At 47.0% G+C, this 12,294-nt stretch overlaps 1 protein-coding gene across 1 annotated transcript; it reads left to right on the forward strand.

The window, feature by feature from the left end:
* The first annotated feature begins 2,345 nt into the window (after positions 1-2,345).
* Positions 2,346-12,059, forward strand: ZNF19 (zinc finger protein 19). Its single transcript, XM_066244117.1, is given in 9 exon segments — positions 2,346-2,378; positions 4,991-5,117; positions 6,306-6,413; positions 8,582-8,587; positions 10,982-11,188; positions 11,191-11,280; positions 11,283-11,705; positions 11,708-11,749; positions 11,752-12,059. Coding segments are annotated over 9 exon segments (1,344 nt in total).
* The last annotated feature ends 235 nt before the right edge of the window (positions 12,060-12,294 follow it).

Below are 12,294 nucleotides of genomic sequence, written 5' to 3' on the forward strand. Positions count from 1 at the left end.
TTTGGCACTGGTCACAAGTCACAATTGTGATGTTAAAGTTATTTATGAGAATCTTGGCTAATATGAGTGTTTCCTTTAGGCTAGCCCAAACTCGGTGACAAAAGGTATCACACCTTTATTTCCCCCCTCTCTCCACTGTATCTCACACTTGGCCTGGAATGAAATAAGTATTCAATAAATGTTTGTTGAACGAAGAAAGCTCAATCAATGTATAATCTCAAACTGGGAGATGCAGTACCCAGGAAAAGGGATACAGTACTGATGAAATGTGTAACTTGGGAACCGGGTCTGGTCTGTGCAGGATGATCTGAAGGATGAACTGGCATGTCCTAGGTGAAGAGGCATTCAGGCTGCTGGAGAGTATTGCAGGTGGACAGAAACGGTTACAGAGGTTTCAGGATTGAAGAAGAGTGGTGACTGAATCAGAAGCAAGAGCAGATACAGAGGTCCTGAATTAGCATAGTAGAGAAACTGGAAGAAGACCGATGTGACTAAACTAAGGAGAAGGGTGCCACACATGAGCCTAGCGGGAAATTATAGCTAGCAATAAGTTTCTATGGGGAAGATGGCTTTTTTTTTTTTTTTTTTTGTATTTTTCTGAAGCTGGAAACAGGGAGAGACAGTCAGACAGACTCCCGCATGCGCCCGACCAGGATCCACCCGGCACGCCCACCAGGGGCGAAGCTCTGCCCACCAGGGGGCGATGCTCTGGCCCACCGGGGCATTGCTCTGCCGCGACCAGAGCCACTCTAGCGCCTGGGGCAGAGGCCAAGGAGCCATCCCCAGCGCCCGGGCCATCTTTGCTCCAATGGAGCCTTGGCTGCGGGAGGGGAAGAGAGAGACAGAGAGGAAGGAGAGGGGGAGGGGTGGAGAAGCAGATGGGCGCTTCTCCTGTGTGCCCTGGCCGGGAATCGAACCTGGGACTTCTGTACACCAGGCCGACGCTCTACCACTGAGCCAACCGGCCAGGGCCGGAAGATGGCTTTTTTGATAGAATTTGACTGCCTAACAAAACACAAAGTATTCATAGGGATATCATTAAAATACATAATAAATACATTTTGAATCGTTGAGTTGGCCTTTCAGGGTCCCTTGTGGTTATCACTGGGTCATAGAATAGGATGTTGAACAAAAAGAATGTCTGCCCCAAGGTCAAGAAAAGGAAGACTTACTCTGAAATTCTTGATTCTGAATTTTCTTGGCTACTCATGTATTTTTTTATATTGACCTTAGAAGCACTTTATCAGGTTCTAAGAGAAACCCTTTTGGGATTAGATTAGAAGCAAAAGTAGTTATTTAAAAGCATGACCTTTGGAATCTGACACATCTGGGCTTGGATCCAAGTTCCTCCATCTACTGAGTGACTTTGCTAGAGAAAATTATTTTCTTAGCCATATTTTCTCATTTGGGAAAAAGAAGAGATTCAGAGGGTTACTGTGGGTGCTGAATGAGATGTACATTTTTCATCAAAAGACATGGTATTGTTTCTGTTTTCTTTAGCCTTTTATGTTTCTCCGTAAAACTATATTTTTAAAAAATGAAGGTCTGGGTTTCTTCTTGTTAGCTTTTGTTTCTAGGTTTTTTGGTTTCTTTTGCTCTTTCTATACTCTTGTTCTTCCTGTACTCATGTCCTACCTAGGACAGACAGCATTACTTGGTGTTGGGTAGTACAAACTCTGGTGTCTGACAGCGAGTCACACTTAGAATTTGTTTCCTCCTAATTTGAACTTCATGGCCCTGGCCAGTGGGTCAGTGGATAGAGCATTTGCCTGGTGTATGGACATCCTGGGTTCATTTTCTAGTCATGGTACATGGTACACAGAAGTGACCATCTGCTTCTCTCCCTCTCCCCCTTCTCTCCCTCTTCCCTTGCCAAAGCCAGTGGCTTGATTGGTTCAAGCATGGCCCCAAGCACTGAGGATAGCTCCATTGGAGTGCATCAACCCCAGGTGCTAAAAATAGCTTGGCACTGGAGCATCAACCCTAGATGGGGTTGACAGGTGGATCCCGGTTATAGCACATGTGGAAGTCTGCTTCACTATCTCCCTTCCTCTCACCTAATAAATAAATAGATAAATAATTAAAAAATAAACTTCATAGTATGGTATGGATTTAAAAAGGGAATATTTAGTCTACAGCCATACCACCCTGAACGCGCCCGATCTTGTCATCTAAAAAGGGAATATTTATATACTGCTTAGCCAGTGGGCATTTAGTAAATGATTGCTGCTGTTATTGGCAGGCTTGTTGGTTTAAAGGAGAGCTTTTGACTGGGCCAGGCTCACTTGTGGTTCTCTTTGCTTCTGCTCTCAGCCCCTGCCCTTCACTGAGAGGGAGCCCAGGTGATGGCAGCGTTGCCCCTGAATGCCTGGCACCAGGTGAGCTGTTGACTCTCGGGTCAGCCTTCGAGAGATCCGATTTGAAGGAATAAGAGGGATGGTTCTGGCAAGAGTCTTAGAGCCAAAACAGTAGGAAGACCCTGTTGATTTTCTCCAGTAGGCCCGGATGCTGGGGGAAAGCTGATGGTGAGGGACTGAGCAGCCCACCAAGCGGTGGCTGGAGAGTGGCCTGGGAAGCGGAATTCTAGCCTCCCGGACTCTGAGATTTCTGCTGAGCTGGCCGGTTCCCAGGTTTAGAGGGCTCTGTGAGAATGAGGGACTCAGGCTAGTGGTGTAGGTATCTGGTCTCAAGGTTCTTGGGAAGTGGTGACAGAAGGATGGCAGGAAGAAGACAAGACAAAAGGAGCTTATATCATTTACCCTCAAAGAAAGAAGTTTGGGCTTCAGAATCAAGGAAAACATGGCTTCCTTGAGGCCAGGGCTGCTGGCTAAGGCAAGGCAGTGTCTGTGACAGGAAAAACCTGCCCTAGGACAGGACACCGGAAGTTAGGGATCCCAGTGGGCCTCAGTGGCCTTGAACCAGTAAAAACTGACCTTATTTGTGAAGTGAACATTAAATACCTTGCATTTGTGGGACAGGGAAATTGATTTTTTGAGGAGTTCACTTTTTGAGACTGATGAGTTGCTGAGTGTTGCTTTAGCATTTCCTTCCTGGGACTTGTTTATCTAGTAACTTAGCACCCATGAGCCATATCCCAAGTGCCAATCCTGGATTTCTTACACTTGGTAGGTCTTTCTGCCTGACTCTTTCATGATACATTGTCTTCCTGGGAGCTCCCGGCCTCTTCTGATATTCTCTAAGTACTGGTGAGTCACCGGTACCACCATCTCTAAGTCCTGACCTGATGTTGAGTACTTGGTGACTCTTCTTCCTAGGCACCAGCCCCAGAGGGTCACCACGTCCGAATGCTTTTGCTGTCTGTCTCTTCCACCTGTCCCATATTTGATACGACCTTCATTCAGGGTTTGTTTCTCCTTCTCTGGGGTTTTGTTTGCAGAGCTTCCCACCTGGCTTCTCTGCAGTCTTGTGCCTGCCCCTCACCATCTACTAGTCACCTGACACAGCTCAGTTTCCTGAGCTTGGATTTTATCTTCTAGTCCAGGTTTCTCAGACTTTATAGTGTGTCACAATCACCCGGAGGTCTCGCTGATGCAAACATTGCTCTCAGGTGGGGCCCACCAGTTTAGTTTGCCTTTCCAGCAAGTTGTCAGATGCTGCTGCTCTGAGGACCACACTTCGAGGACCACTGTTGTAGTTAGTGGTGACTCATTAATTCTGCTGAATGGGTCAGGCTGTCATTTAAAGGAGGTCATTGTATGTGCTGGCTGAGGATGGATCCAGTACAGGACAGCCTTGAATTGGAGCTGTTTAAGTGTCCCCATCTGTTGAACCAGCATGCTGTTTGTGCCATAGTGAAGATGAGTCAGATTCCAGAAATACTGTGGCATCAAAACTGGCAGGATTTGATTACTAACTGCCTAAAGTGAGCAGTGACGGGGGTGAGTTAGTCTAGCATGAATCTTAAGTTTGTAGTATAGGAGACGGGGCAGAAATTGGTGCTATCAACTGAGATGGGAAATTAAAATTGTCCCTCACTGTTCCGATTTGTTTATATACATTAGAAAGGGAGCCAGTTGTGGGTGGTGAGTTTAGTGTTTGATGATGGGTCAGACACGTTGGGTCAGCAGAGAGTTTGAGGCAGCGCCCCAACTGGTGGAAGGAGATGTGCAGAACCCATGAGTTGTGGGGAAGTGGGATGATGCTCACCTCTGGTTCAGGTAGGCTAGTTTGATACTAAAGTCTGGAGAGTGAATAAAGGGTCTGAACCAGATGCTGGAGCTTTCAGGGAGGAGAAAGGATGGCTGTTGAAAAAACATGAGGCCTGGTTGGCAGAAACTGTTACAGGTTGTCTAGCCGGTATAAAGAAATGCGGCTGAAAGAGCTATCCAGCAGCAATTTGATTCCAGAAGCATACTCTCCCGGGGAGGCGCTTTAGGAAACAGAACACTCGACTGCCCCAGGCAGCGCTGAGCGCCCTCTGCTGGACGTTCTTGAACACAGGCTTCACAGCCCCTTCTTCAAGCAACAGACAGGGGTAGGATGGAGGAGCTCCTGGCAAACCATGACCCTGTTCTTGTTATGCGGCCTGGCAGCTTGGGGCAGAGCGAGCAGCGTGAGGAACAGATGAATTGGCTGGGCACTGGGGCAGTGAAGGGAGAACAGGCGGGTTCTCAGATGCCGCCTGTGAGTGTCGATGTGTTGAAGCTAATTGCCCACTTGTAGGTGTAACAGTAAAAGACTGACAATATTTACAAATTCAAAGAGATTTTTGTCTGGGAAGGTTAATTAATGAGAAATTCTCCAGTTTTTGAAATATTTTTAATCGTGTTTTATAATAGCAAATATTATGTTCTAATCTAATGGAAGCTCTTCTGATAGTGAAAGAAGTTCCAAATTTTTGGTTGTAGAAATAGTCATTTAATGGTTTAACACCCAGTTCTTTCACCTTTTTTCATTAGCCCTCCCTGTGTCCCACTCTGGCCCGGAGTCAGACAATCGGCTCTGCAGCAGCAGGAACCTCTTGTTTTAGAACGTGGTGACCTTCGAGGACGTGGCTGTGTGCTTTACCCAGGCAGAACGGGCTGGCCTTTCTTCTGCACAGAGGGCCCTGTACAGAAGTGTGATGCTGGAGAATTTTGGGAACTTGACCTCCCTGGGTAAGGCCACTTTCCTCCTGGGACTCAGATATGTGCTTTCCCGCTTCCTTCTTTTTTCCTTGCGGGTTTGGGCTGTGGTGTGGAGGAGGAGGGGTGGTCCATGCTATCTCCCCTGAAGGACTCCAGAGCCACGGCTAAATGACCCACTTCAGAGGTCGCTGGGTAGGGAATGGTCTTGGTTCAGTTTGGACTCAATATAGGGAATTGTCCCCTTGTAAGAGTAGTCCCATCCTCCGAGGGCTCTGACAGTAAGGAATAAGAGTTTCTGTTGCCAGAGCCACGTTCTCAGCTCGTTGCTCTACCCGCATTGTTTAGGGAAGGGTGTGATCCCTTCTCTTTGCCTGCACATGCCTTGCAGGGTCTCACTAACTTACCTGCTCTCAAATAGTAAGAGGTGAGTTTCTTCATTTCTTCTCCTTTTTTTTTCTTTTCTTTTTTTTTTTTTAGCAAGAGAGAGAGACAGTGAGACAGAGAGTGGGAGAGATAGGGACAGACAGGAAGGGAGAGAGATGAGAAGCATCATTTCTTTGTAGCGGCACCTTAGTTGTTCATTGATTGCTTTCTCATATGTGCCTTGACCTGGGGGTGACAGCTGAGCCAGTGACCCTTTGCTCAAGCTAGTGACCTTGGGCACAAGCCAGTGACCTTTGGGCTTAAGCCAGCGACCATGGGGTCATGTCTATGATGCCACGCTCAAAGCCAGTGACCCCATGTTCGTGCTGGTGAGCCTGTGCTCAAGCCAGATGAGCCTGCACTCAAGCTGATGACCTCTGTTTCTAAACTTGGGCCTCTGCATCCCAGGCTGATGCTCTATCCACTGCACCATCTGGTCTTGCCAGTTCAGTTTTTTCTTTCTTTTTTTTTTATTTATTCATTTTAGAGAGAGAGAGAGAGAGAGAGAGAGGGAGAGAGAGAGAGAGAGAGGAGCAAGAAGCATCAACTCCCATATGTGCCTTGACCAGGCAAGCTCAGGGTTTCGAACCAGCGACCTCAGTGTTTCCAGGTCGACGCTTTATCCACTGCGCCACCACAGGTCAGGCCAGTTTTTTCTTGATCAAAATCTCTTTTGCCTTCCCCAACCCTGTGCCCTCGTCTGTGTATCTCGTTCTTACTGAGGCTCTTGGGGTTTTCTTCCTTTGATATAGCAGACACAGGGCTGAAAGGTGCCATTTTCTTCTCCCTTTTCAGGATACACAGTTCCCAAATTTGCCCTAATCTCACTTCCAGAGGGCGGGGATTTGCCTTGGGACCTGAAGACGCAGGATGACCCGCCTGCAGAGAGGACCACAGACATCTGTCAAGCTGAGTGAGGCAGGTTTAGAATTGGCAACTGGGGAGCTTTACAGAGCAGTGTATTTGAAAATGAACCATGCCGACAAGGATTTGAATAAAATAGGTATAATATTTATATTAAACCTTCCTTACCAATTTTAACTGTTATCAAGATAACATATTTCCACTCCAGCATCTCCTATGCAATTCTTGAATCCCTCGTTCCGTCCTGCATTTTAGCATGGCCACCTCAGTGGCCCTTCTTCCTTGGACAGGATGGATTTATTCAGGAGCCACTGCTGTGTGTCCAGCACTTGCTGTGTATTAAGCTTTGTTTAAGACTTTGGAGGATACAGGTTGTGGAGACAGATGTAAAAGCTTTAAAAATGTGTTTTGCCTGCTTCTATTGTATCTAGCAGTGCGCGGTGGGAGCAGAGCGGAAGGGGTGGTTGGAGGAATTCTCATTTAAAAGCTCAGGTAATGCTTCTCCAGGAGCAGGGCTGTTTGTTCCAAATGTGACAGGTTACAATGGATAGCATGTGGAGAAAGCAGGTAAATTACCTGGCCTGAGGAAGCGACTAACGGATCCAGTAAATCATTGTGAAGAACATTGTAGCTTAATGTGCAGGAGAGTCAGCTGAGGAGCATATTTTAAAATGAATCTATTTTTCTGGAGCCCACCTGCACGTATTGTTCTGTCTTTTCTAGTAAGCGGTGCGGAAGCACGAGCTTAGGATTAAAGGCCAAACAAGGTTTTCTGGAGTCCGGGCTGGTGGAGTCTGCAGGGTACCCTGAGCCCCCCTTTCTTTCACCGATGGCACAGGTGAATGGAGTTGGTGTGTCTCACCCAGCTCAGCATTGGGTGGGATATTCAGAATACAGCCTTTGTGGTGGACCTGAGGATCCAGTAAACCCTGAGGAATTTACAGCCCAGGAGCAGGAAATGAGAGAGTAGGCAAAACAACCCTGCTGCTAGTTATATAGGAGCCATGAACTTTTGAGTAGGAGAATTGGGTGGGGGATAGTGGTAGTGCCGAAATGGAAGAGGAAGGAGTGCGTGGAGCCACAATGGACCGGATCTTATCAAAGCTCGGCCATAAAAGGGAAGAGTTGAGTCAGATAAACTGGGGAGTCAGGATATAGGAGGAGCTTTTTGAGTTCATATGAATTCAGATCTGAACACAGTCTGAGGTTCCTTTAAAATATATAAGTGGGCCCTGGCTGGTTGGCTCAGTGGTAGAGTGTCTGCCTGGCGTGGATGTCCTGGGTTCTATTCCCAATCAGGAGACACAGGAGAAGCGCCCATCTGCTTCTTCACCCCTTCCCCTCTCGCACCTCTCTCTGTCTCTTTTCCCTTCCTGCAGCCATGGCTCTATTGGAGCGAGTTGACCCCAGGCACTGAGGATGGCTCCATGCCTCCATCTCAGATGCTAAGGAGAGCTCGGTTGCTGAGCAATGGAGCAGTGCCCCAGATGGGCAGAGCATCGCCCCCTAGTGGGCTTGTGGGTGGATCCCGGATGGTGTGCACTGTCTCTCTGCCTGCCCTCCTCTCACCGAATTAAAAAAAAAAAAAAAAAAAATATATATATATATATATATATGTATGTATGTATGTATGTATGTGGATGGCTAGCACAGGTCACTGAGAAGGCAAGTGTAGAGTATGAGGTAAATGTCAGAGAACAAGTACAGATACAAGTGTACTCTACAGAGTTTTAGTTGAAATGAGCCCCAGGGAGCAAAAAGGAGGGCTGAATCTTAAATATTAAGGGATATTTAGTTTTAGTGAGAGAGGGAAGAGAAAGCAGACAGAGGAGGGTCACAGAAGGGAACAGTGAAACCAAAGCCGAGGGTTTGAGCTTTAGGGTAGATGATTTGCAGAGAGGAAGTAAATGGGAGATTACAAAATTGAGACAGAACTTTAGTCTCTTATTTTGCTTAGCTTAGAAATGAAAGAAAATATTGTCAATAGTAGCAGATGTTCTTCAAACTCTTTTTTTGATTATGAACCTCAGTAGTTACTGCATTTTACATCAAAACCCTGTGTTCTCATATGTCCTCTGAAACTGGAATTTCAGGAAACAAAATTTACCCTTGGCATTACAATATGTGTGAACCCTATTCTGTTCTGTGTATTCCATTTCTGTTCCCATTCCTATCCCCATTCCTGTCCTTATTCTATTCTCTCATAGACCAGAGTATTTCATTTTAGAATAGTAGTGTTTTTCAAATTGTCTGTCATTAGTTGTGATAGACAATTTGAAAAACACCACTGTAAGAAAAATAAAAGTGGATATAAAGGGAAGATCGTTAAGCCCAAGAGGATTTGAGGATGTAAAGAAGGCTGAAGGAGAAGGGACGTTCCAGCTGCTAGAGCAGTGCGCCCGGGAAGGGCAGCGGCCTCTGGAATGGCCGGAAGGGTGAGGCTGAGAGGGTGGCTGGGGCGGAGGGTGTGGGCACGGCAGGGAAGGGAGCTGAGGGCACTGCACGGGCGCTTTGCTCTTTCAGCAGGAAGGAGGTGACAACCACTGGAGAACTAGGAAAGGGGTTGCGTTGAAGAACCGGCAGTTCTGATCAAGGCGAGTGGTGGAGTACTGGCAGCAGGGAAGCAGAGTGCTGCCATCACATTGCTCAGTCCTGGTTTTATAACACCAAGCAGCCTCCTAGCAAGAGCAGGGCGGGTGTGGGAACAGCCGCCGGCTCTCAGCTGTCTTCCTTATTCTCTTCTAGACTGTGACCCTGTCTACCCCCATCTCAGGTTTCCTCCTGCATGCCCTCACTCATTGAATTCACACTCAAGGGATGAACTGGATGAACCAGCAGATAACCAGATAACCCAAATTAGTGTTAAAACAAAATTAGTTTAATGTTTTATATAAAATAAATCGGCTTTAACTTAGGTAAAATGTCATCCAGTGTTTAGGAGCACAGTGCCATTTTATAGATGGCTGTTTGTCTCCTTTTATCTAATATGAGAAGGAGTGCTTTGCAGTCTTGGTGTATCTAAGAAAAAGTTGTTGTACCCTTTCCAAATAGGCAGAGTCAGTTTAGGGCAGTAGTTACCATGTGTGTGTGAGTGTGTGTGGGTATGTGTGTGTGTGAGTGAGAGAGAGAGAGACAGCCAGACAGACAGGAAGGGAGAGAGATAAAGAGCATCAACTTGTAGTTACGGCACTTTAGTTGTGCATTGATTGCTTTTCATACGTGCCTTGATGGGGTGGAGGGCTCCAGCTGGGCCAGGGACCCCTTGCTCAAGCCAGTGACCTTGGGCTTTAATCCAGTGACCTCTAGGCTCAGGCCAGTGACCTTGGGGTCGTGTCTATGCTCCAATACTCAAGCCAGCAATCTCGAGGTTTTGAACCTGGGTCCTCAACATGCCAGGCCAATGCTCTATCTGCTGCACTACCGCCTGGTCAGGCAGTTTCTGCATGTTTGAGGTTCAGACTTTTTTTTTTTTCTGAAGTGAGAAGCAGGGAGGCAGGGAGAGAGAGTCCCGCATGTGCCTGACCAGGATCCACCTGGCATGCCCACTAGGAGGCGATGCTCTGCCCATATGGGCCATTGCTCCATTGCAACTGGAGCCATCCTAGCGCCAGAGGCGGAGGCCATGGAGCCATCCTCAGTGCCTGGGCCAACTTTGCTCCAATGGAACCCTGGCTGTGGGAGGGGAAGAGAGAGAGAGGGGAAGGGTGGAGAAGCATATGATTGCTTCTCCTGTGTACCCTGGCCAGGAATCGAACCCAGGACCTCCACATGCTGGGCCGACATGGTGAGGCTCATGGCGACCACTGAGCCAACTGGCGAGGGTCGAGGTTCAGACTTTTTTGAGAGTCTGATGACAAGATAACAGATGCCAGCATTTTGGGGTGTTTGCTTTTCACCTGTGGAACTCCAGTTACTAAGGTTGACCATCCTCTAAGTGCTCCTGCAACTTTCTTGTCTTCTCACAGCCCATTGGCCTTAAGGCTCAATGTCTCCAGTCTTTTGGGACATTGCAGGGTATGAGTTAAGAACACAATTCATTCATTGCCTTTGCATTTTGACGCTTCAGTTTTACTTTCTGACTTCTGAGTTTTGCCAGCCTCAGTGTCACTACCTACTCTTAGAGCCTGTACCTTTGGTATTTTGTAGGCCTGTAAGTACCACAAAGTCAAAAGATACAAGAGCATATGTGGGAGAAGTCATTCAAATTGGAGTCTGGAGAAGCTTAGGAAGCGCCCTGACCGGATGGCTCAATTGGTTAGAGCATCGTCCCAATCTACAGAGGTTGCCAGTTCAATCCCTGGTCAGGGCACATACAGGAATAGATTGGTGTTCCTCTCTCTCTCTCTCTCTCCCTTCCTCTCTCTATAAAATCAATAAATAAATAATTATAAAAATTAAAAAATAATAAAAGCTTAGGAAGCAATCTGATGTACTGTGTGCATGATGATTCCGTGTTCCATCTCGCCAGTGTGATATCTGGCACTTTTCTTACTAGCAGGCTAATGGAGGTTGAAATAGTTATGTCTAAAACCCTTATAATATTTGATGCTCTTTTGTGTCTAGTATAACTCTCAGGTGGCACTTGTGTTTTCTGTTTGTTATGTCAGATATTGAGACCAACATTGACAGTGAATCCATGTCAATACAGGGAGTTTCTGAAAACAGAGACGTAGTGTTGTCTTGTCTGCAGAGAACCAGCTTTCTAGAACCTTGTAAACTGGAGAAGCCCCGGGAAATTTCCACGGTGAAGAACGTTAGAGGAAAGGTCCCAGGAATCCACTGTGATAGGAAACCCTTCAGATGTGAGGAGTGTGGAAGTGTTTCAGCTGTTTTTCTCACTGTGTGAGACACCAGAGAATCCACACTGGGGAGAAACCCTCTGAGTGCACTGAGTGTGGGAAAGCCTTTATGGCCATTCGTCGTTGATTCGGCATTAGAGGGCCCACATGGAAGAGAAGCCCTGTCAGTGCGAGACCTGTGGGTGAGCGTTCAACGACAATGCCAACCAGATCAGCATCAGAGAATCCACAGGGGACAGACCCTGTCACTGCCGGGAGTGCGGGAGAGGGTTCACCAGTAGTTCTGAGTTTGTTATACACCAGAGAGCCCACACTGGGGAGAAACCTTACACATGTAATGAGTGTGGAAAAGCTTCTGTTGGTAATTCACCACTACTTCGACCACAGAAAATCCACAGTGGAGAGAAACCCTATGAATGTAATGAGTGTGGGAAAAACTTCGGAAGGACTTTCTATCTTATGCAACATCAGCGTATTCACACAGGAGAAAAGTCTTTTTCTTGTAAAATATGTGGGCAAGCCTTCAGTTTGCATAAAAACTAACTTGGCACCAGAGAGTCCACAGCAAGAAGAAGCCCTTTGTGTAGATTGTGGAAAAGCCTTCAGTGCTCAGGAACAACTAAGAAGGCATGTAGGGACCCACCTTCAAGAGTCTTCCTTTGTGTATGATGAGTGTGGAAAAGTCTTCACTAGCAAAAGAAATTGTCTTCAGCATCAAAGAATCCATCCTGGAGAGAAACCCTCTGAGTGCGTCAAGTATGAGAAAGCCTGTAGGACTTCTTCCCAGCTAGATGACCGTGAGCATGTCCACCCTGGAGAGAAACCTGAGCTGGACATTGGTCATTTTAGCCTCCCAGAGTTTTTCACCCCCTTTGACTGGGAATAGAATATTAAATTTCCTCTGGGATCATCTGCTCAGGAGTGGGCTGTGTGACACAGCCGGGCTCCACTGCATGTTCCTTCCCCAGAGCCACAGTCGTCAGCTCAGATGTCAGTAGGTGACCCCAAATGGTCCGATTGGATTCCCAGGGTGTGGCCAGAGTTAACAGGAAGAAATACTCTTCTCCTTAGCCTCCAAGCGGAGAGGATTTCCTGGATTCTAGTGGAAGCTGAGAATAGTG

The sequence above is a fragment of the Saccopteryx bilineata genome, chromosome 9 (genome assembly GCF_036850765.1).
Source record: "Saccopteryx bilineata isolate mSacBil1 chromosome 9, mSacBil1_pri_phased_curated, whole genome shotgun sequence".
Taxonomy (NCBI): Eukaryota; Metazoa; Chordata; class Mammalia; order Chiroptera; family Emballonuridae; genus Saccopteryx; species Saccopteryx bilineata.